The sequence below is a fragment of the Pipistrellus kuhlii genome, unplaced genomic scaffold, assembly GCF_014108245.1.
Source record: "Pipistrellus kuhlii isolate mPipKuh1 unplaced genomic scaffold, mPipKuh1.p scaffold_m20_p_22, whole genome shotgun sequence".
Classification (NCBI taxonomy): Eukaryota; Metazoa; Chordata; class Mammalia; order Chiroptera; family Vespertilionidae; genus Pipistrellus; species Pipistrellus kuhlii.
The window spans coordinates 10,015,319-10,039,383 of record NW_023425521.1 but is presented as its reverse complement, the minus strand read 5'-3'; the positions used below and the strand labels follow the sequence as shown (position 1 = coordinate 10,039,383).

Below are 24,065 nucleotides of genomic sequence, written 5' to 3'. Positions count from 1 at the left end.
AGGATCTAAGGCAAGTGTGAAAATCATGGGAAAAATGTAGTCAGCATAGGTAACTTGAAATCATTTCTACACCAGTGTGGATAGCTTAAGGAAGAAGGGATTAATCAGGCATATGTTAGATAGTATTTTCAGAGGTTTATTAAGCCACTAGGTGGGTTCAATTTCAACTGTTTATTACAACAACCTGAGCCACTATTATAATAAGTTTATTCCAGAATTATCTAATTTATGCAATGAAATAAAATGTAAGAATAATACTTTTCTGGAATTCATTTGTAGATTACGCGTTTTGAGTTGAGTGCGGGGACTTATTCACCTCAGTATTCTGTAAGAATGCGTACAAATGTTTAATAAATATTTTTTAAAATTACCACAGAGCACTTTTAACTTTCAGAATGTTTTCAACATTATTATATAAATTTTGTCTTCACAATTAATCCATGGGATAAGGAAGGAAGGGATACAGTTTTTTATATCCCTTTTATATCTCTTTTATAAGAGCAGAAACTGAGGTAACAGAAAGCTTGCCACTCTAGTAGTAAACCTTACTTTCTTTCATTAGCTCTGTCAAGTTCATAAGTGAAACCTCTGAGCTACAGGCACTAAATACATCCTTCAACAAAAATTACTAATCACTTATTATGGGCAGGGGACTCTGTAGAAGATAGAAAATATTATAGGGCAGGAGTCTTACAAGAAAACAACTTATAAAGGAGTTATAGTCACAGGCATACCTAACATGAATACCATCATTAACTAAAGAGAGAAGAGATAATGTTATATTTCCTTATAGGACAAAGAAAGGTATTCCTATTGCCTTATAATTTATAAATACCTGTTATTTTTCCTCTTATAAGCTGTGAGACATTGGCTATAATATGGCAAAGATAGTACAATAGCAAATGTAATGACTCACCAAGCAGTCTCTCAATATCATCCACAACTACACAACTGAGCTGGGATTTGTATGCATCATCGAAGATCTGAAAGGAAGCAAAACCATTTATTATCTCACTGCTCTCCATAATTACAAAAATTTCTAAAAAGATTAAATGTTGTTAATTCTTGAGCAATACCTAAACAAATCACAGTTAAACACCAATATTTCAGACTACATTAAATTAGAATTTAAAAGATAATAGGATTTTAGAACTAAAAAAGTTGTTGCATTTTAAGAATGAAAAAAATTAGGACCCAAAGCAGTTAAATGACTTGCCCAAAATGATACTAGATCATGGCTATGTTCTACCTGGGATGCTGAGAACAGACAAATCCTGTTAAGTTTATCACAAAGGTCTCTCCTATCTATGTCAGGAATATGACTTCAGTGTTGTGACTCAAAAGCCAGATGAAGCCACAAGGGATATGTAGAATAAAACTGGATGCCATTTTATTATCTGTAAGAACTGTGACCCTTTTATTTAAATTTTTTTATTTTTAAATATATTTTATTGATTTTTTTTTTTTTTTTTTTTTTACAGAGAGAGTTAGAAACATTGATCAGCTGCCTCCTGCACACCCCCTACTGGGGATGTGCCTGCAACCAAGATACATGCCCCTGACCAGAATTGAACCCAGGACCCTTCAGTCCACAGGCCAATGCTCTATCCACTGAGCCAAACCAGTTAGGACAAGAACTATGACCCTGTTAAGCAGGAATAACACTGAAAGAACAGAAGCTTGTAGACTCAAATCAGACCATAATGTTCAGTGTTTACAAAAGAAAGAAAGTTGGGTATAAAGTACTAGATAGATCTGGTTCTAACTTTAGACTCTGACAAAAGATAATAGTACATTGTCTTATAATAGCCAAAGAAATGGACACTAAACTAAGCAGTGAACAAGTTATACCCTGATAAGGACGTAGCAATTACAAGCCAGGTAAGAGAATTCATTTATGTAAAAATTAAATATAAGCATCCAAGACTTTGAGACCATCCCTTTTATAAACGTTGGGGGCTCCTTTCCAGCAACTATAACTGGAGCTCAGGGCATCCAATTTGTGTCATCTGTAATTAATTCCTGCATGCCAGCCCAAACTCTCTGGTTGATAAGTAACCTAAGTGACCAAGATATAACTCTCCCTTCCATGTTGCTTGGGATGACATAATATTCCTTAGCAGCTATCTTTTATCTATTGTATATAAAATTAAGAGTTAGGTACAGAAATAAAGTAAATCAAACCAACAAAATTAGTATTTTTCATTCTAAGTTTGAAGACAACTTGTGTATACTTAGTCTTTAAAATATTTGCAATAATTAAGAGAATTTACCATATTAGATTAGAATTTACCATAACTAGATTAGCATTGCTAGTTCAATTTGAAATATGCAATTGAATAATTAATTTTATGTTGGAAGGCAAAAAGATAACTTTAATAGCCTTGTAAATGGTAAAGATAATCTAAGATTAACCATACTTATGTTTTAATTTAATTTATTATTAAATAAATGTAATTATATACTTACTTTGAAATTTAGAATATTTTTATTAGACAAACAGCTAAAGTACTTCAAAGAGAAAAGAAAATATTTTAAATGTGGAAATACAGTTTAAGATATTTAAAGAAATTTAATTAAACTGCAAAAGTCCCCTTTAAAAAAATATATATATATTTTATTGATTTTTTACAGAGAGGAAGGGAGAGCGATAGAGAGCTAGAAACGTTGATAAGAGAGAAACATCGACCAGCTGCCTCTTGCACACCCCCTACCGGGGATGTGTCCGCAACCAACGTACATCCCCTTGACCGGAATCGAACCTGGGACCTTTCAGTCTGCAGACTGACGCTCTACCGCTGAGCCAAACCGGTTTCGGAAAAAAGTCCCCTTTTAAGTAAATGCTAATTTTTTCTAAACTTACAAATAGGAGATGTAAATAGACTTTTTAAAAGTTTGCTTACTTTTGTGTTAAAAACTCTTACATGATGTAATTTTGATATGTTATATTTTAATTTTTTAGACAACTTAGCTACAGATGATCTTTTCTGTAGGTAATTGATGGGAATATGTGCCACAACTGGGGTAGGGATCAAATCCAAAACCTGGATATGTGCTCTGACTAGGCATCAAACTTGCTAACTTTTGGTATACAGGCTACTATCCAACCAACTAAGCCATAGTGGCCAGGGCTACATATGGTCTTTTCTATGCTCAAAAGTCACCTTCAAAGATTAAACAGAAACAAACAAACAAAAAGGCAAAACTAAAAAAAAAAAAAGCAAAAACAACTCATGTTGACAATATATAATAGATTGAAAGATCCTCCCCAGCACACTACATTCTGTAAAGTAGCCATTGTCTCTAAGGTCTGATATTTCACTGGTACTTAATCCATGTTTGCTGCATGCATGAATAAAAGAAAGCATGTTTGAAAGAATATTCTGTTGCTTTACTTTGCACCATTCCCTATACCAAGTGGTCGGCAAACTCATTAGCCAAATATCAACAGTACAACGATTGAAATTTCTTTTGAGAATCAAAATTTTTAAACTTAAACTTCTTCTTCTTCTTCTTTTTTTTTTTTTTTTTTAAAATATACAACCAATGTACATGCCCCTGACCGGAATCGAACCTGGGACCCTTCAGTCCACACACCAACGCTCTAACCACTGAGCCAAACCGGTTTCGGCTTACAGACAGCTCTTAATGCACTAATTAGTATCACCGGGAGAGGAGCACTCACAGGTGACTCTTAACATACTAACCATGACAAAGGCAGTGCAATTCCAGTTGTAACTTGACCAGTTTCATTTGACCAGTCAACTGAAACTCCTTCAGGTAGCAACTACGCTCTAATTTAAATACACACACCCCATTCCCTTCATACATACTATTTTCCTTATCTAGTCACTCTTCCCCTGGATTCATGTTTTCTGCCTAATTTCCCCAGCTGCTTCCATTCTCAGCTTCCTGGTCCAGGTCCAAGCAGAGCCTTCACTAAGAAGATACTCAGATTCAACTGGCAAATGTCTGGGATGAGCTGCCAGACTAAAATATAAGTGAGACATTTACATAGTAAGCTGGGACGTTCTACTGCAATTTTATGTAGACAAATCAAAAAGGGAGGAGAAATACTAGAAGAAAAGATGCAAAAAAGGTAAAGCCGTACAAACTGCCTGGCTAGAATATTACAATTGGAAGTGCCAAACTTCTCTTCAGTACCAGCATACAGCAGATATACAGTGCTTGCTTCAGATCAAATGATGCCAACCCAACAGTTAGCCCGGTGGGCTGAAGCTGAGGCAAATGGTTGTCTCTTACAGACTCTTTAAAAAAAATAATTTAAATTCTTATCCTCTCATTTAGTAAGATGAAAGTATGATACTCAAGCCTTTTCTTGCTGGAGAGGTTATCACTAGGGGATCACATAAGTTATCATGCAAACCAGGACACTTGAAAGGGGAGAGATGTTAATAATCACACTGGAACAACAGGTAAAAACCAGGATTGCTCAAAGCAAACTGTAGTGTATGATCATCCTAGTTTTATCAGGGAGTTTCCTGCAGAGCAAGTAAAATTATCAGTATGTAGATATAAATATACATTCATATTTATATAGTCTTAAAGTTGAGTGAAAAGTCTGAAAGAAAAAGCTAAAGAGGAAAAAAAAAAAAAAGGAAAGAATTGAAGAAAGAAAGTGTAAAGCATCATCCTGATATGCCAAGATTTGGAGTTCAATTCTGGATCAGGGCAGATATAAAAAGCAACCAATGAATGCATAAGAAGTGGAACAATAAATTTATCTCTCTCTCTCTCTCTGAAATCAAGAAAGAAAGAAAGAAAGAAAGAGAGAGAGAGAGAGAGAGAGAGAGAGAGAGAGAGAGAGAGAGAGAGAGAGAGAGAGGGAGGGAGGGAGGGAGGGAGGGAGGGAGGGAGGGAGGGAGGAAGGAAGGAAGGAAGGAAGGAAGGAAGGAAGGGTGGTATCAGTCAACAGGAAATAATGAGGACTAGTCTAGAAGATGCAGTATGTCTCTAGAAAACAGAATTAGTCTATTTCTCAATGTGGACATAACGAGATTGTCATTAAACTCTCTGGTACCACCTCTCTCATGTGCAGAGGTAGGCAGTGGACATAAGAGACAACCTAGAATGTGGGGAGCCTGGGCTTGAGGCAAGAGCAGGCTGGCTGTACTCTAAGCACTGAGGAAAAGGAGGTGCAGGGCTCCTGATGAACAAGGGTGAGGGGCAGGTCTGAATATGGTTCTCAAGGACCCTGCAAGCTATCAAGGCACACAGCCCACTCCTGGAATCTTCCCACCAGCTGGGAGCCACAATGGCAGCAGTTGCAGACCCTGGAGTCCACATGAATACAGATGGGAACACACCAGTATTAATTCCATGTTAATCTCAGCCTTTCAGAATCACAACCATAGCTAGCGTGTTCTAAGACTCTGTCCTCTATTTTCTATAACCTCTTTAGTGCTCTGAGGCAAGTGAAGCCAAATTCTCTGCTCCTTTGGGGGCTGAAAGAGTTCATCTTATTTCTGAAGTGGTTGGCGGGAAGTACCTAGTTAATAGGAATCTGATGACTTAGAAAATCCCTAATGCAGTAAATCTGTCAACAATTAGCTGAAAGCACACTCTAATCATATTTGGTAGCATATAAAAACGTAAATGAGCAAATTCAAATCAGTGCTATCAGTAATAATCTCTAGTTTCTAAAAATAACTTGGGAGTAAACCAAGCAAACATTAGCTGTCTTCTAATGAAACTGCCTCAGGAAGTGGACCTAAACTTTTGGCAAAGCACTAAAGATTCCTGGAATGACCTTAAAATCCTTTATTTGTTCTCCCTGCTTTTCAGGAAAAATTCTTACATTTTCACATAACATGAGCCACAGAGTACCGAGGTAGTCTTTAATAATATAAAAAGCCACAAAGTCTGAAAGTTCTACTAACGGTCTGTTCCATCTTCTTTTGTGTGCCAAACAGATACAAACACCAAAAGACAACATATATTAAAAAAACAACAACAAGCACCTGTTCCCCCTTTCCCCCCACCTCCCCAGCCATGCAGGGACCTGTAATCTCTTCCTGAGTGTCCCCTTCTCTCAGTGAATACATGCACAAACTTCAACAAACCAGTTACATGATATATTAGGATGTTAACCAAAAACATCCAAATTCTGTTGCTTAGTAACTGCTGTCAAAAGATCCAATTTCCAGCTCTGCTCTTTGTATGGACTAAACCCCGAAAAAGGGAGGATTAGGCACCATGATTCTGTTCTGTGAAGACTACAATTTGCAGTGGGATTTACAGGAGGAGGATATTCAAAGAAGATTATTTCTTTCATGCAAAGCTAGTGGAAAGGAAAATGTCTTCCATTAATTTTCAATCCTTTAAAAGCAAAAATATGTTATTAATGGGATAGTTTTATAAATCACTCATATTTCTACTTAATTTTATTTAAGTAATTTAGTCACATCAGATTGTTTTTGTTTTTGTTTTTTGTAAACTCGAAAAGCATCAAGATTAGGTAGTGAGTTAAAATAAAAATTTATTGCTTTATACTTGTGTTCATTTAATGACACTAATAGGACTACTACAACCAATTTCTAAAAAAGTATAGATGCAAAAATGGATACTGGAATTAAAATTTTAAAATAGAATGAAGTTGGGAAAACAAACATAAATGGAGGAAAGATCTGCAAATACTTCAGATATGTGAAGGGAATATAAGGTACCCCAGACTGAGGATAGTATCTCATACATACTGGCAGTGGTGAGAAGTTGACCTCTGGAGAAAGAACTCATTAAGCAAATTAAGAGCAGTGTAAGGTAAATGTTAAAATAATTGAGAATAAACTACTTTCATAGATTATAATACCATCCATATGTGAACAAAAAGCAATAGTTAATTACAATGAAATCGTACTGCTCATTAAAACAAGTCTAATGGCCTTATCTTTTAGTTTAAATAATAAAATAATATACAGAGATCTTCTATGAATTAATTATTCAGACCATCCTTCTTTAACAAAAATTAATGTTTCACAAACTATTACTGTTGCAAAACATTTTGAAAAATCTTTAAAACTGAGCATTTAGTCATGAAAACATGGCTGAAGAAATACTTAAATGCCAATCTTTTACTTATGAAATTGGAAAAAATATTTTTCATAACATTAAGTGTGTTTGAGTGTCCCAGAAAACTGACACTAAAAGGATGAGGTGCTAGCATAAATTGGTTCAACTTTCTAAAGAGGTACGTTCCTATAATTCATTATTATTTTGGCTTAAGAGTTTTGGCAGCAGTATTATTAAAAATATTTAAATTATTCATATTTTTACCTTAGCAATCCTGATTCTGAGAATTTATTCTAAGGATATAACCTAAAGTGTATGTACAATAATAATGATAAGTAAAAATAACCACCGCACTTTATCAAGCACATATTGTATCACAAGGCATTGTGTGATACTTTAAAATAGATTAGCATTTCACTTAATTCTCATAATAAACCATAAGGCAGCTATTACTATTATCTTAATTTTACCAATGAGAAAACAGAGGCTTATAGTCAAGAAATGTGGTGGAGCTGGGATTCAAAATCATATCTATTTGAAATCCAAGTTCTTAGCCAGTAAAATACAATGCTACTCTAAGAAAAATCTAATAAGAAAATAGTGACAGTAATTTCCCTAGTTTGGTAGTTCCATAGAATATCATTTGTAATTGGGGGGAAAAACTGGAAACAACCAAATATTCAATAAAAAGGAAATGCTTAAATGCGTTTGTATAGCTATTAATTTAATATAATAGTGAGATACATTTCTATGACATCGAAAAAAGTTCACAATGAAGGGGCAGATGGAGGGAGTGAGCAAAAGAGAAAAAAATTAAAAAATAAATAAAAATTAAAAACAAAACCCAGATAAGAAAAAACGACAACACACAAAAGTTCATAATATATTAAGTAAAACAAGACAGTTTAAAACAGTATATCCAGTGTGATCCTCAATACATAATGTGTGTGTGTGTAAGTGTGACTGAGCAGAGAAGAAAACTGAAGGACAAACATGAATTCATTTTTATTTTCTCCTAATTTGGGGGTGGTGTGTGGGTGTGGGTGTGTTGAGGGGGGGGGGGCACTTATAAAGAAAGAATGGTCCTCTACAAAATGATAAAAACATTATAAATTATTTGTGTGTTTTTTTAAAAAAATTAAAAATCTTCCCATCCTCACACTACAAATGGAGGGAAGACAACAGTGGTGGGAGGTAGATTAGAACTACTTAAGAATGGCATTTATATTTCATTTTTAGAAGCAACCTGAAAAACTTAGCACCTTTAGACTGGTCTGAGCCCTCAGGCTTTTGTAAACCTATCATTAGGGAATAATATGAAAATTATCTGCAGAGAAAGATTCTGCAATGTTTCCAATATGGTTCTAAGACACCTATGCTTCATTCTTTCGCTGTTCTGTTCTTTAGTTTCAGGGAATAAAATCTTTTCCCCAACGAACACCAAAAAGTTGAATATGTATTTATTATACTGCTGAAACAGAAAATGTTTTTGTAACTTTAAGGGTACATGATAATCCAGACAGTGAATCATGAATTGAAACAATGTTGAATAAGCTTGTATAGACATTTATTTTCATATTCCTTAGACTTCTACTCATTTAAAACTCTGTCTTGAAAGGCTTCAACAATTTAAAGATTAAATCGTAAGTTATTAAGCCATTAATTTAACCATTTAAGTCTCTAAAATCAGCACATATTACCTTCCCCCCTCAAGTCAATTTGCAAGAGATTAAAATAATAAAAATGATAATATCTCACACTTACAAAGCAGCTTTGATCTGCAGGAGCCTAAAGTACTTTTTAAAAACTTTTATTGGAAAACTAGGACCAACCACTTACATCTCAGAGTACATCTGAGGCAAAGGCTGGCAGCTGGTGAAAAGCAATGGAGTAATTTATAATTTGTCCAGAAGATGACTATTTTTTAATTTTTTTACTTAAAAAATAGTTTTAAATTGATTTATAGAGACAGAGGGAGGGAGAGGGAAAGAGAGAGAGAAACACTGAAAGTGAGAGTAAAATATAGATTGCCTGCTTCCTGCACTCCCCCTACTAGGGATTGAGTCTGAAACCCCGCATGTGCCCTGACTGAAAATCAAACTAGCAACCTTTCTGTGCACAGGGCGATCTTCAACCAACTGAGCTACACCAGCCAGGGAAGAAGGTGACTACTTTTGACAAGTATAGAGTAGATGGAGTTAGAGACATGCCAGTAGAATTAGCTATTCAATTAAAAGGAAATTTAAATGACCACAGATTCCAAGGGCTATTATTAAAAATTTCACCAAAGGATAAGGCTTAAGGGTTCCCTTTAGAAAGGGGAAAAAACACTTATAAAACAAAAACAAACAAAAAAACTAACCCCTATTTGCATCAAGGAAATTACTGGTCCAATGATTTTGTCCAGATTTTCTTGAGAATAGATACTACTGGTTTCACCTCAGACACGGAATAAATTGACTACGGTACATAAGTTCTTTTGGTATCTGAAAACATTTCCTTCTATTTCATATTCAATTTCAAATATTTTTATATAGAATATATTTTTTTAATTTATTGATTTTAGAGAGAAAGAGGAAGGGGAAGAGAGGGAGAGAAACATCGATTTATTTTTCCACTTAGTCATGCATTCATTGATTGGTTCTTATATGTGCCCTGACTGGAGATGGAATCCAGAACCTTGGTGTATCAGGATGATGCTCTTGTATATATTCTATATATTTAAAACTCTGTCTCTATATTCTATATATTTAAAGTATTCTATGTAAGGGGTCCTGGCCAGGTCAGTCTGAAAATATATAAGAATATATAATATATCTTTAATATATAAGAACATATTATATATTGACCTGGCCGGGGCCCCTTATATAAAATACTTACCTTCACATTTCAGTGTATAGGACTGGAATCCTGCTCCAAGCTCTGCCTCCTCCACCCTATACAAATAATTTTCTGCCTCCTGCACTAACAAGAGACTAACTTTCCAAACATTTTTTTGGAATCTGCTTGTTTCTTTCCTAAAGAAAAAGTGAAGTAATTCTATCTTATGTCTATTTAAAGTGAGGGCCTCTGAGCACCGTAAAAGAACACCTGAGCTGTCTTCACTAGTGGCACTTCAATTCTCAAGAATTCTATCTTTGATTCTGATTTTCCCACATCTCTTTAACTTAGAGTCAGTTCTTATCTAGGAAAGATCAAGAATAAAAAAACCCATTTAAGTAAATAAATATTTCAATTATATATAAAATAAAATTTCTTCACTATCTGGGAGCTTACATAATCAGAATATCAGTGGAAATACTGGCTACTAAGTGAGATTAAACAGTCATTAAGAGTCTTCATCATTGCTTTTTGTTGTTTTTTAAAGAGCAGTCACCTACTATCCCAGATGTCTTACATGGCACTTGCTTGAATGTATGAGAGATGGACCAGATGGTCCTTTCAGTTCTAGAAGTCTATTCTATGTTGTTATCACTCACTGATGGCTCAAAGCAGCCATATTGAAAAGATGACAAATGGCACTTGGAGAAAGGAAGAAGGATGAGGACTGCATTAAATTGTCATGTAGATTTGATTATCTAATACATCCCTTTGCACGGGAGTTTTTGAAAATATCTTTCCAATGATACACTTCTGTATACAGTCAACTTAATTGATCTCAAATAGTTTGACTTTTGTATACTGATGAAAGAAGAATTTGGTCCACTCTACTCAAACATTCTTAACTAGGATCTTTCAATCAAGTCAATACAAACTTAAGAAACGAAAATTAACCACTATATGTATAAATAAAGCATAATCTGAAAGATAAAATAAAAATGTATTACAAAATTAAATATCTAAAATAGTTTCTGTTTCTTCCCAAATTTTGCTGATAATCTAGTTCTACTTGAGAAGAACATAGTTGCTATGGCATAATATATAATATATACACATACAAACATACACGTACAAAGATAGATATATATGTGCATATGTACACACACATCTAAGAGATATGAAATTAAAATGAAAGTGAAAATCTTAATACCTTCTTCATGGACTGACACTTGGCTGTCTCAGAAAAGCCAATCATCTTATCAGGAGAACAGATCTTGATGAAGGGGAAGTTGGATTCCTCAGCAATCTTTGCAGCTAACGCAGTCTTCCCACTGTGAGGAGGGCCTGCATAAAGATATGAGCAAGTCAGGGGAAAAAAGCCAACCTAAGCAAAGGGAAATAAAACAAGTTTAAACTTTTATCTACAAGGTATTGAGGTCTCAACTAGTTACTCATTAACATATCCTGACACAACTTCATGGCAGACATGTTTTCTCTTATTTATTAGCAACTAAACTTAATGAACTGATTAGCATTTCTCAAAAGTATGATGAAATACATTCCTTCTCTCTTTCTCACATAGTCTTAATCTTTCAAATTCGGCCTAATATATAAAACACAAGTGTTTTGCTTCTTAAAAAAGGAGTGCATTCAAATCAAACTATTTGTCTAAGAAAACAATACAATTTTAGGAGACGATTGTGGGGGCAAGGGGAAAACTGCCTTATTAGAAGCAAATATGGCTTAAAAAGCCAGAGTTCTAAAGACTCACCAAATCTACAAACTTACCTGTATTTAGACATCTCCTCCTCCTTCCCTTCTGTGTAATGAAAGATGTGTCCCTCTTCCACCCATAAACCAACCAATACTTCCTTCCCAGCTTTTCAGATAGTACCCTCTTCCCCATATGTTCCATCTCTTCCTCTTCATACCCTTCAACACTACTCTTTCTTCTTCCTTCAAAATGGAACTTCCCTAAATAATTATCTACTCTGACTGCCTTCACTCTTCACCTTCCATCCACTCTCAAACAAATCCTATGGCTTCCATTCCCATTACATGGAAACCTCCCATAAGGATCATCAATAGCTTCCATGTCACCAAATTTAACTGATACTTTATCTGTTGGCCTCTTAAGAATAATTGATACAATTGATAACTCTCCTCTTTCTTTAAATACTTTTCCTGGATTCTATGATAGTCCATTCTCTTTCCCCCTCCTCCTACCTCTCTGGTTGCTCTTGTTCAGTCTCATTTGTCAACTTTGTCCTTAAATGTTGACACACTTCAGAGATCAGTTCTAGGCCCACTTTTCTTCTCAATCTATACTCTTTCTGTAAGTGACTTCATCCACTCCCATGAATTCAACAACAGTCAATATACTGACACCTCTTGAATGTATATTGTAGCCAGACTTCTCTTTGGAGCACTAGACCTACATATAATGGGCTACGCAACATTTCCGATTCAATTATTCTTTAGGAACCTCAAACTCAACATGCCCTAAACTGAATTTATAATCTTCATCCACAAATCTTTCCACAAATGCTCCCAATCTTAGTAAACAGGCATACTAGAAACCTGGGGATTGTATTTGATATCTTTCCCATAGTTCATCTAGTTACTTAATATTTCTAAGCTCAGCTATTCTATAAAATAGGAATAACAGCAGCATCTATCCTCAGGACTGAAGTGGGTTTTAAATGAGGTAATATGTGTAAAGTGCTGATACAGTGACTGGCAAAAGAAAGTGTTGAAAGAATTATAGCTTGTGATTAATAATTAATAATAATAATAATAATATGAAGTCTCTTTTATTCTACCTCCTAAATATTTTTCAACATGGTTTACTTATTTCCATCTCCACTACCACTGTTTCTTCAGACTACAATCAAACTACAACTAAGGCTAATGCAACTGATTCTTACCACTGGTCTCTTCTGTGTCTTTTTTTGCCCTTCCAATCCATTCTCTATGACTAAGCAGTCATGATGTTTTGAAAATACAAATCTGATCGTGTCACTTCACTTAAAACTCTACAAATGGTTTCCCATTGACCCTCAAACAGAGTTTAAATCTTTAACATGGTCTACAAGGCTTTGTATGAACTGGCTCTACTTCTTCAGTCTCACGTTTAGCAAGTCTTCCTTTCTGCTTTAGACTCCTTCCGGCTCAGGGCTTTTTCACATGATAGTCTCTCTACATAGAACATCTTCCCTGATTACTTTGCTAGGCCACGTTCTCCTCATCCTTTAGGTATTGGAGTCATGTGTTTCTCTCAGTGAGCCTACCCCAGACCTTTGAGAAGGGCTAGATCCCCTTGTGATGTGGACTCGCTGAATTTTTCTGTTGTATTAATTATAACTGTAAATAAACAATTGATGAAGAGACTGTCTTTCTTTTTTGTCTACTTGGTAAAGCCCTATCTGATCTTTCAAAGTCTTAATTAAATACCACCTAAATTAAACACTAAATTAAATTAACTTGAACACTGATGGGCAAAATTACTTGGCATTCACACATATACATTGTAGTTAGGACTTGGTTTACAAGTCTTTTTTTTATGACCAAACTGAACTACGTGCATGTCTTTGTATTGCCAGCAACTACTCAAGTACTCAGTGAATATTTATTTAACTGAAACCAGTGCTATTTGGTATTACAGACTATTAAATAACATAGAAATTTAGATACAATCCTATAAGAAAATGAGTTGCTATCATTCATCAGTAACTTTCTGTCCTCAACAGGACTTGAACAGATGCACAATTATTGGTACACATATAAGGATTACTATTTGCAGATGATGAACAGTATTAAAAATGAAAATAATTCATTTTTCTGAAATGTCTAAATGGCTTTGTAAAAGTACTATTTGTTTGTTTTTTAACTTTTAATGCCATCTCATAATTTCTTCTCACCTTCCAACAGGACGCTAACCAATGGTGTGCGGTCACTGTTTTTCGTCTGCTGGACCAACAGCTCTCCATCTTCTAGAACGCGAGTAACTGGATCACCCCACTTGATAATACCATTCATAATGTAACTTGCATAATCCTCTTGGTTTGTGCCAAATGCCTATGGAAGAAAAGGACAATTTAAAACATTTTGAGCATATAAATACTTTGCTCAAAATACTTTATTCCTGCATAATGAAAATGTTGAGCAATATCCCATCTCATTGTAAAAAGCTTGAAAAGCACACGAAAAAAAAGTGTTTTATAATTTTGCATTTCACTTTTTATCAAATTGGGGAGGAGCTGCTTTGGGTTACTTAAGGAGAAACAATAGATTCTAGGCTCAGATTCTACCAGAGCCCAAGCTGTCATAATACCTGAGAAAGGGTATGTCCCTAAGTGCTTAGTTCTATAAGGAGTACATGGCTGTTGCCTTCTGTTAAGGAAAAAGAGAAAAAGAGATTATGGATTCAGAAATTAGAAACCCTTGTCTCAGCAGACATAGACACTATCCTAACTCTGACTGTAGATGTTATGGATTAAAATGGGAATGTAAAACGGTAATGAGGAGATCCTGTCCGCATCAGTTTTTGGAAGGGGTTACAAGTTAAATGGAACCAAGGTAAATGTATATGTGTAAATATAAGATTTTAAATGAGTTGGAATGAGCAGTTGTAATCAAAGATTGAAGGGCTAGGAAAATAAAATAAAAGCAATTATTATATATAATAATTTTAATTGTTCTCACTACATATTGGAGTTTAAATCACATTTCTCTTCATTTTCAACTTCTAATCTCATATTGGAACTCCCATCAAACCAGTTGCTAAAAGTAGTCAATAACTTCCATACTTAGTTACTTAATTGAATTTTCATAAGGTTAAAAGGAAAAGAAATAAGAAGACATAACGTAATGTAAAGGTCCTATGTCTTGAGAATTTTAAACTATTACATCCTTCAACAAGTTAATTTAGTGTTTCTAAACAGTATACAACAGTCTCATTACTCTCTTTCTTTGCTACCAAAGCATTTCTCAGGCTTCTCTTTGGTTTTTGCATACATTAGCCCTTTGATTCCTGAGTACAAAGGGAAACCTTCATTCTCTGGTCTGGATATGGTGCATTCAGTGGCCCTCTAAAAAGTTATGAAGGAAGAGCCTAATAAATACTGCTATAGGAAGTATGTGGATTGGCTGACTCTTGTCTTTACTTATTCCAAGTATACACTCTAAGTCTTACAGTGGCAGCTTTAAGATACCTGAACCAGGAAACAGGGACCCTCCCTCCCAGGCTACACAATATGTATGAGTCTTCCTTATTTATCTTGCAACTTTATTTTTGTTTTGTTCCCCCAATACTCATGGAATAATTAAAAGAAACTTACTACCTACTTAACTTAGTCATCTTAGTTTCCCCTTTTTTGTAGCCAAATTATTTGTCATTATAAAAATCTTGAAATACATCAGTTAGACTGGGTTCTAATATTTTTGGTATCTATTACAAATGACAACAATAAAAGAGTAACCATTTCCATTGCTTAGTAACTTCTGAAAGTAAATATTTATATTTAAAAGTCACAATAGTAATAAAAAAATAGAGCTAAAACAAACTGATTTTTGTTTTTAAAAGAGATACTTGTAACAATAATTATTGTCAAAAATATATAAAGAACTTATACAGATAAAATAAAAATAAAGAATAAGCAATACAATAGAAAAATAGGGAAAGACATGAATAGCATCTATCGAAAGACACTCATGGTCAATAAGTACATGGAGAAATGCTTACCTTCGTAAGTAATCAGTGAAAAGCAAATTGAGACCAAAATGAGATTCCATCTTACATCCAACTGAATGGCAAAAATTAAGTCTGACAATAGCAAGTGTTGTAGCGGATATAGAGTGACAGGATCGCTTTTACATTACTGGGGAAAGTACTTACTGGTTCAACCACTGGAAAAAGTTTAAAATTCTTCCATTTGAAGTTGGACATTTATATACCCAACAAATCAGCAATTTCATTCCTTAATATATATCTAAGAGAAACGTGTTCAAGAATGCTCATAGCAACACTTGTTTTAATATAAAAACTTGGTAATGTCCCAAATGCTCATTGACAGGAAAATAGATAAATTGTGGTAGTCACATAATGCAATGCTATTCAGGAATGAAAATGTCCAATTACTATATTATACATATGAAACTAATATAGTATTTTATAATATCTGTAATTGGAAAATAAATTGTTTTTATTGAAAAAAAAAGAAAAGGAATGATGTATAACTACAGAAAATCATATGGATGATTCTTGGTTGTAGAATATGCAATAAAATAGCAATTCCCCCTAAATTACATGCACTGTACTTTATTTTATATCCCATGTAGACTAATGACAAGTGTGTCACAAATTAAGATTGATCCAATTCTGTGCACCTGAGATCTATTTAAAAAAGAAGACCAAACATACATACCTCTTTAAGAGGCCTTCCTGCACTTTGTTTGTTCGTACTAATATCAGACTCCAAACAATGGCTACTCAATGAAGAGTAAACAAACATTAGTGGTTATTTTATAGAAAAAGCTAGAGGCCCAGCACATAAATTCATGCACCAGTGGGGTCTCTTGGACTTGTCTGCAGGATTGGGCTGAAACTGGCTCTTTGAGGTTCCCTGAAGGGGCCTGGATTGTGAGAGTGCGCAAGTCAGGCTGAGGGACCCTACTGGTATATGATCAGGGCCAGAGAGGGATATGGGAGGTTGGCCAGCTGGAGAGGAATCGAGGAAGGGCTCCAGAGTGTGTCTAGCCCATCTGGCTCAGTCCCAATCTACTGGACCCCAGCAGCAAGCTAACCTACCAGTTGGAGCGTCTGCCCCCAGGTGGTCAGTATACTTCATAGCGATTGGTCGACTGTCTGTACCCTGGTGGTCATTGCTGTTGAGTGGCCTTAGCATATCATTTGCATATTATGCTTTGATTGGTTGAACGGATGACTGGACACTTGGCATATTAGGCCTTTATTATATAGGATGGGTTAATGATCTTATACTGTATTCTAAAGCTCCAACTATGACTAGTGAGCGCATTAAAACAAAACCGACACCTTTTTTTTTTTTAAAGGGCACTTAGAATGGTTAAGAGTTTTTAGAAACTATAGCAGTTAAGGACCAAAAAGTAATGAGTAAGAAAAAGACATGCCTTGGGGAGGTTCAAGAAAGGTAGAGAGAGGAGAATATGAGAGCTAATTTTATTTATTTATTTATTTTAATATTTTTTATTGATTTTTTACAGAGAGAGAGATAAAGAGCTTGAAACGTCGATGAGAGAGAAACATCGACCAACTGCCTCTTGCACACCTCCTACTGGGGATGTGCCTGCAACCAAGGTACATGCCCTTGACCGGAATCAAACCCGGGACGCTTCAGTCCACAGACGGACGCTCTACTATTGAGCCAAAACGGTTTCGGCATGAGAGTTAATTTTAAATATAATATAATGGAGGACTGATGAATTAGGATGAATTTTGGTTTCAGCAGCTTCAGGTTGTATAAGAACCAATGAGAAAATTATTTATAGTTCACTATAAAAAATTAATAATTAGAAAGCCTCAAAATGGGATGGTCGGTCTAACAGATGGTGCACTCCCTATCATGAGAAATATTTCAGTAAGTATTGGCTTATTACCCAACTATCAGAGTTATTGTTGAATGATTCTTATATTGAACACTTCTAATAAGTTGTTTTTTTTAAACTTCATGTGATATAACCTTCCACAATACTGGTAAAATAGCAGTTATTTTTCTCCTGATTTATTTTTATTTTGGGGCTTATACATCATTCAGTATTCATACTCACTGGTTTGATATCATTCTCCAAAGAAGCAAGGAAATCTCCCCTTGTCACCTGCAGGCTCTCTGCTTTTTCCATGTCCACTTCAACTTTAGTACTGGCCTAGTTAGAAATGAAAACACAATGTAAGGACTTCTAAGATTTAAGAATATTTTTAGCCTAAGAATGTAACACCTAAAGATTTTGAAAAGCATACTTTCACAGGTAAATAGCATCCCTCTCAAATTCACAAACATATATATCTTTGCCTGAATAATTCCACTTCTAGGAATTTATCCCGTAGGTATATTCACAGATGTGTGCAATGTTATAAGGACATCTACTCCAGTGACTTGTAATAGCAGAAGACTAGAAGCAAATTAAATGTCCACCAAGCAGGTACCAGTTAGTCAATTATGACACATAAATCAATTATGTACCAAAGAACATTGGATAGCCATTTCTTTATAAATGAGGCATGAGGAGGGGAAAAATGTATACAGAGGGTCTCTAAGAACTCTAGCTGTCATTCTTATACCCAAATAACCCCTAAAGCCTTTATAGATACACAGACACTCAGTCCCAGCCCCTTTAGGATTTTGATTTAAGAAGGTCCAGGCATTTAATTTTTATAAAGTTCTACAGGTAATTTTGATACTCGATCAGGTTTGTAAACCATTATTCTGGGAGTCCAAGGACTTACAACTTGGATTTATACTCATACTTTGTGCTTGAGAATCTACCTGGCAGCTCTAAGTATTCTGCTTTCTGCACCTGGAGCTGCCACTTCACACAGACATCTGGAGAAGCATCAAGGCCTTTCTCAGCACTTGGAGCTACCTGGACCTGATGAGTGATCGAGATACCAACACTGTTTTCAATGTGACTGGGCTCACTCCCAATAGCAGCAGCCAAGTGAGTCTAATATTTAAAATGGTACTATGATTTTTAAAAAGTTATCTTAAAAAAATCTGATTATAAAACAAAAGTTTGTTAAATAATATCAACCTTCCATTGATTACTATAAAATATGAGTCATGTTCCTTTAGGAATAGACTGCTGAGACAAATAAAACGACAGACATTTGTTTATTTATTTATTTATTTGAGGGGGGGAGAAAGGGAAGGATGAGAGAGAGAGAGAGAGAGTGTGAGCGAGAGCGAGAGCGAGCGCGCAAAACATTGATCTGTTCCATTCATCTATGCATCCCTTGGTTGATTCCTGCATGCCCCCACCCAGGATTGATCCCACAACGTTGGCATACTAGGCTGACACTCTAACCAACTGAACTACCCAACCAGGGTGACAGACACTTTTTTTTTTTTAAAGTAAGCTTTATGGGATAAGAAGAACTAGGTCAGGAAACTGGATTAACATGGCAAACAGAACACATTTACTTATCTGCCTTCCTTCCCCAAATCCATGAAATGATAGAAAGTTAAGAGAGAAAGGTTAAAAAGCATGTATATGCAGAATTTTTCACACTGAGCCAGAGGAGTCTGAGGAGAGAAGTGGGAAAAAAGAGAGAAGAAGAAAAAAAATTTCCTCAGCTGAAGAAAGCTCTGTTTTTGCAGCTTAAAGGGTTCAATGAGAGCTGATCAGGGTAAATGAAAAACAACAACAAAAAAAACCCCCTACATCTGTAGACAGTGTTTTAAAGTATCAGAGCACCAAAGGTGAAGAGAAAGTTCTAGAACCTTTATGAGAGACAAAAACTGGTTAACTGAAATGGAACCTAACAACAGTAGAAACTAGAAGACAATATAATCAATCACATTTAGAAAATACATCTGACTATTTCCCCTAAATAATGATTTCCACATATATAGAATTTCCACAGGCAAGAATTTTCATAACAGTATTATGCACTGTTCTAGACACTAGAGCAGCGATTCTCAACCTTTTTCATCTGATGGTACACAAACAAATTACTAAAATCCTGTGACACACCAAAAAAGTGTAAGTTTGGTTCATTCATACCAGAGAGCTATTGTTGTGTTGGCTGTTGTAATTTTATTTATTTGACAATCTTAAAGGAAAAGAGGTCAGTGCCCGTGACTAGTCAGGTATTGCATGTTTTAAAAATTCTTGCAGCATACTGGTTGAAAATTGCTGCTCTACAGAATAGCAGTAAGGCCAAAAGTTCCTGCCCTTATGGATCTTACATTTGAAATTGTGTTTTAATAGCCTAGAATATTGAGCAAAATAATAATGACTTACATATACTGACATGGAAAGCTAGCCAAGTCACACTGTCAAGTGAAAAATAGGAACTGCAGTACAATTCCATTTGCTTTTTTTAAAGTGCATATGTATCTGAGTGTAAATATAAAGAAAATAGACTACAAAGGCATAGCCCAAATGCTGACTACCTCTGGGTGTTAGAGATGGCCTGTCTCGCTTTCCCCTATACTTTGGCATCCTTGGGTCTTCTACAAAGAGAATATATTCATATATGACTTCTATATTTTAAAAAAGAGAGCAGGTAACAAGCAACATTTAAGTAGATGCACTAATATTCTGTTTAAATAAAGAGAATAATTAGCATTTCAATTATTAATAGGGTTTTCATTGAGACATTAGATATTTAATAAATATTGATCACATTTCTGACATCTCTAAGTTTATTTTCCTAAAAGAATTATAATGTTCATAATATATACATCTTTTAGCTTTATAGTTTATAAAGTATATTCATATACATTATCTCATTTCACCTCATGTTGTCCTTATATAAGCTTGAAAGGTTTCTTAAATTGAGGGTAAAGGTAACCTTATATAAAGGTTTCAAACTCTGATTAAGACTTTTTGACACATCTAAAAGAATACTACAAAGTGTAAACTTAAAGTGAAAGTAAAGAAAGCAGTTCTAACAGAATCACATTAAAATCCCAATAAAGCTACCAAACTAATTTTAAATAATCTCTCCCTATACAGTCCTAAGTTTTTACTAGAATGTTTTGTATTTTGATTTCCTGTTATAGTGAAACAAAAAAGACAGAAACATATTGCAATATGAAGGGAAAATCTTGTCTATCTTTAAACATTTGCCAAAAAATATGATAGATTTCAGTACTGAAGCTAGTATACAACTTATCTTTTTACTACTAAGAAAGGACGCATTCAGTGAATTCAAAGTGAATTAAAATGGGTGGAGTAGAATTATTTTAGAACAAGTTGTTTTTAGATACGCCTAGAACTTCAAAAGTTAACTAGTTATAAATAACCAATAATACAATTGTGAATTATTCCTGACTATTCATTAAGATAATTTTTCTAAGGCATTCGCTTAGCTAATTTTTTACTATGTTATCAGATAAGTAAAACCTTATTTTAAAAATGCTACAATTCTGAATTTTTACTCATTCAGAAAACCTTTTCTCTGAATTAGTACGATTTCCCCCTGCATTTTATTTATAAAAGCTAATCAATATAGAAGAGGCAATGTCTTTCAGCTTATACCTGCTGAAACTAATAAACTTGTATTTCAACACTAGCAAATATCAAGTGGTCACCCTTAAATTTCATAACCTTTTAAATCTGACCTTTCAAAGTTCTTATCATTCCTGTTAAATTAAGGGTACAATGACCTTAATCAATCAAAATTCTAAAGAAAATAAGAAATAATTTTATTGAAGTTCTGCAAACATAAATCAGAGCTTCGATTCAGTTGTAAAGTGTGTGTGCCTGTGTGTGTCCTCAATTTACTTTCTTACAGCAGATGAGAGCAGAAAAAATTAGGGTCATGAATCTTCTCTACCTGAAGCAGAAATTCCTTTCAAGAAAAAAACAACCTAATGTCACATGAATTTTAGTTCATGTCACAAACATGGTTTCAACTACAAATGACATGAACATCGGGTGTTCATGATGGGATTTTCCACTTGTTTCAGAAAAACCTGAAAGAACAATTTAACAGGGAAGACCTGTTTAGTCCACTTGATTTACTTTGAAACTAAATCTTTTGCAAAGGAAGCAAAAACAAACAAATAAAAAAAACCTAATAATGGCTTTTTATAATACAAAGGAAGAACATCATAACAAACAATTGAAAGTTGTGTCTAAGTTTTACACCAACTTTAAATCGTAAGTTTCAAATTACTTACTCATCAATCATTACTAGTAAAACTATGAACATTTACAGCAATGGGAATACTAAAACTGTATGCCTTTTGTTCGGCCGAAGAGGAGTCTTTTAGGAAAACAGTATTGAAAGAACTTTTGGCAATACAGATTTTTTTAAATGCAGAAAAGGAAATATTATTAGTACTATTTATTTTTGGGGATGAAGTTAGTGTCTTACATATCCTTTCATCTTCCTTGAAATGCCTACAGGTTCCTTGTATTAAATATCCCATAGATACTGTAAAAAATTAAAAAGTTCTTTGGTACCAAAGATGTTGATCACAAGTCAATATGCATCACCAGAAGTTTAAAGATAATTCAGCCACATGGAAAAAGGGAAATAATGTCCACTATTTGCACTACTTCTTTCTTGTAAATCTGAAGGATAATATATTCTGAATAGTCTTAACTAACATATTGACTTTACAATTAGAAAAATGATAACTGCAAATAGTCAATAAAACCCAGAAACTCAGATATCGAAAAGGATGTACAATATATGGTACTCTCTCAAATAAGCCAATAATAACAAAACTGTAAAGAACTAACATTGATATATAGTTTATAAGGCACTTCCAAATATAGTATTTGATTTCATTTTCACAAAAATCCTGATGAAATATGCAGTTATTGCCCTTTGACAGAGCAAAAACAAAAAAGTGAAAGAAGTGTAATGTATAACCATACCTTAGGACTATAAAATATATATTCTTTCCACCATATCTTATTGTTTCATGTGTAAAACTAATGTAAGCTTAAAGAAAATATGTTTCTTAATGAGATGATAGCTTAGAAACATTTTGGGATAAGATTATGTTGGTGAAAATGGCAAGTAACTAAGAGAAAAATCTGGTGGCTAATGCTATGAAAAATCTGATAACTAATAAACTACCCTGTTTCCCCGAAAATAAGACAGTTTCTTATATTAATTTTTTCTCCCAAAGTTGCGCTAAGTCTTATTTTCAGGGGCTGTCTTTCCATGCGCTAGGTCTTATTTTCGGAGGATGTCTTATTTTCGGAGGATGTCTTATTTTCAGGGAAACACGGTAGTTATTGTGGATTATATCAAGAAGCACTAATGTGGTTTGAGGTGAAGGATCAGTAAGGTCGAAAACAATTTTCACATCATTTACTCAATATTTCTTGAAGTCACTATCACTTCTTATCAAGAAGTTTCTTATGACAAGGAAAGAAAGAAAAAGAAAAAGAAAGGAAAAATCCACTTTATAGAGGTCCCAATATTACATTTCCACATTACCTAGATTATTGGCATTTAAAAATAATGCAATGATACTAGTATCTTCCTCCTACTGTCTCCAGTATTTTTAAAGAGGTTTTTCTTATCTGTCTTAAGTGTTTTTCTTGCCCTAGCTCATGGTCAGCAAAGTGCAGCTCGCGAGCCACATGCGGTTCTTTGGCCCCTTGAGTGTAGCTCTTCCACAAAATACCACGGCCTAGGCAAGTCTATTTTAAAGAAGTGGCATTAGAAGAGGTTTAATTTAAAAAATTTGGCTCTCAAAAGAAATTTCAATCGTTGTACTGTTGATATTTGGCTCTGTTGACTAATGAGTTTGCCGACCACTGCCCTAGCTGGTTTGGCTCAGCCGATAGAGCATCAGCCTGCAGACTGAAGGGTCCTGGGTTTGATTCCAGTCAAGGGGACATGCCTGGATTGTGAGCTCAATCCCTAGTAAGGGGCATGCAGGAGGCAGCTGATCAATGATTCCATCTCATCATTGATGTTTCTATATCTCTCTTCCTCTCACTTGCTCTCTTAAATCAATAAAAATATATTTAAAAAATAAATAAAGTGTCCTCTAGTATGGCATTCTTGATCTAGAACAAAGTCATTCCTATTACGTAGGGAAATTATGACTTATAAATAGTTTAATTCAGAATACATATATAAGTTTACTAACTTAAAAAATATTTACCAAACACCCACTATGTTCTCAGTACTTAGACCCATTCGAAATATTGTGGGAGATTCAGAGATGAATAAGATATAGACTTAAAGTCTAGAACAGGGGTTGACAAACTTTTTCTGTAAAGAGCCAGAGAGTCAATATTTTAAGCTGTGTGGGCCATTGCAGTCTCAGTTGCAAATACTCAACCCTGCCATGGTAGAATGGAAGCAGCTGCAGACAATACATAAATGAATAGGTGTGGTTGTGTTCTAAAAAACTATTTATAAAAACTGGTGACTGGTCAGATATGGCCTATGGATCAGAGTTTGCTGACCGTTGGTTTAGAACCATTGCTAGAATTTCCCCCAATAACTAGAACATCTCAACCTAGTTGTGCAGGCTTTT

General features: G+C 34.6%; 1 protein-coding gene across 2 annotated transcripts in view; it reads right to left on the bottom strand.

Moving 5' to 3' along the window:
- NSF (N-ethylmaleimide sensitive factor, vesicle fusing ATPase) overlaps positions 1-24,065 on the bottom strand; it is a 111,183-nt gene that overhangs the window by 28,438 nt on the left and 58,680 nt on the right. For both annotated transcript variants that reach the window (XM_036451718.2, XM_036451717.2), the window contains exons 13-16: positions 17,656-17,751; positions 13,770-13,926; positions 11,060-11,193; positions 917-983 (exon numbers count right to left, since the gene is read on the bottom strand). In XM_036451718.2, coding sequence (XP_036307611.1) covers positions 917-983; positions 11,060-11,193; positions 13,770-13,926; positions 17,656-17,751 — 454 coding nt within the window. The remainder of the gene's footprint in view (positions 1-916; positions 984-11,059; positions 11,194-13,769; positions 13,927-17,655; positions 17,752-24,065) is intronic.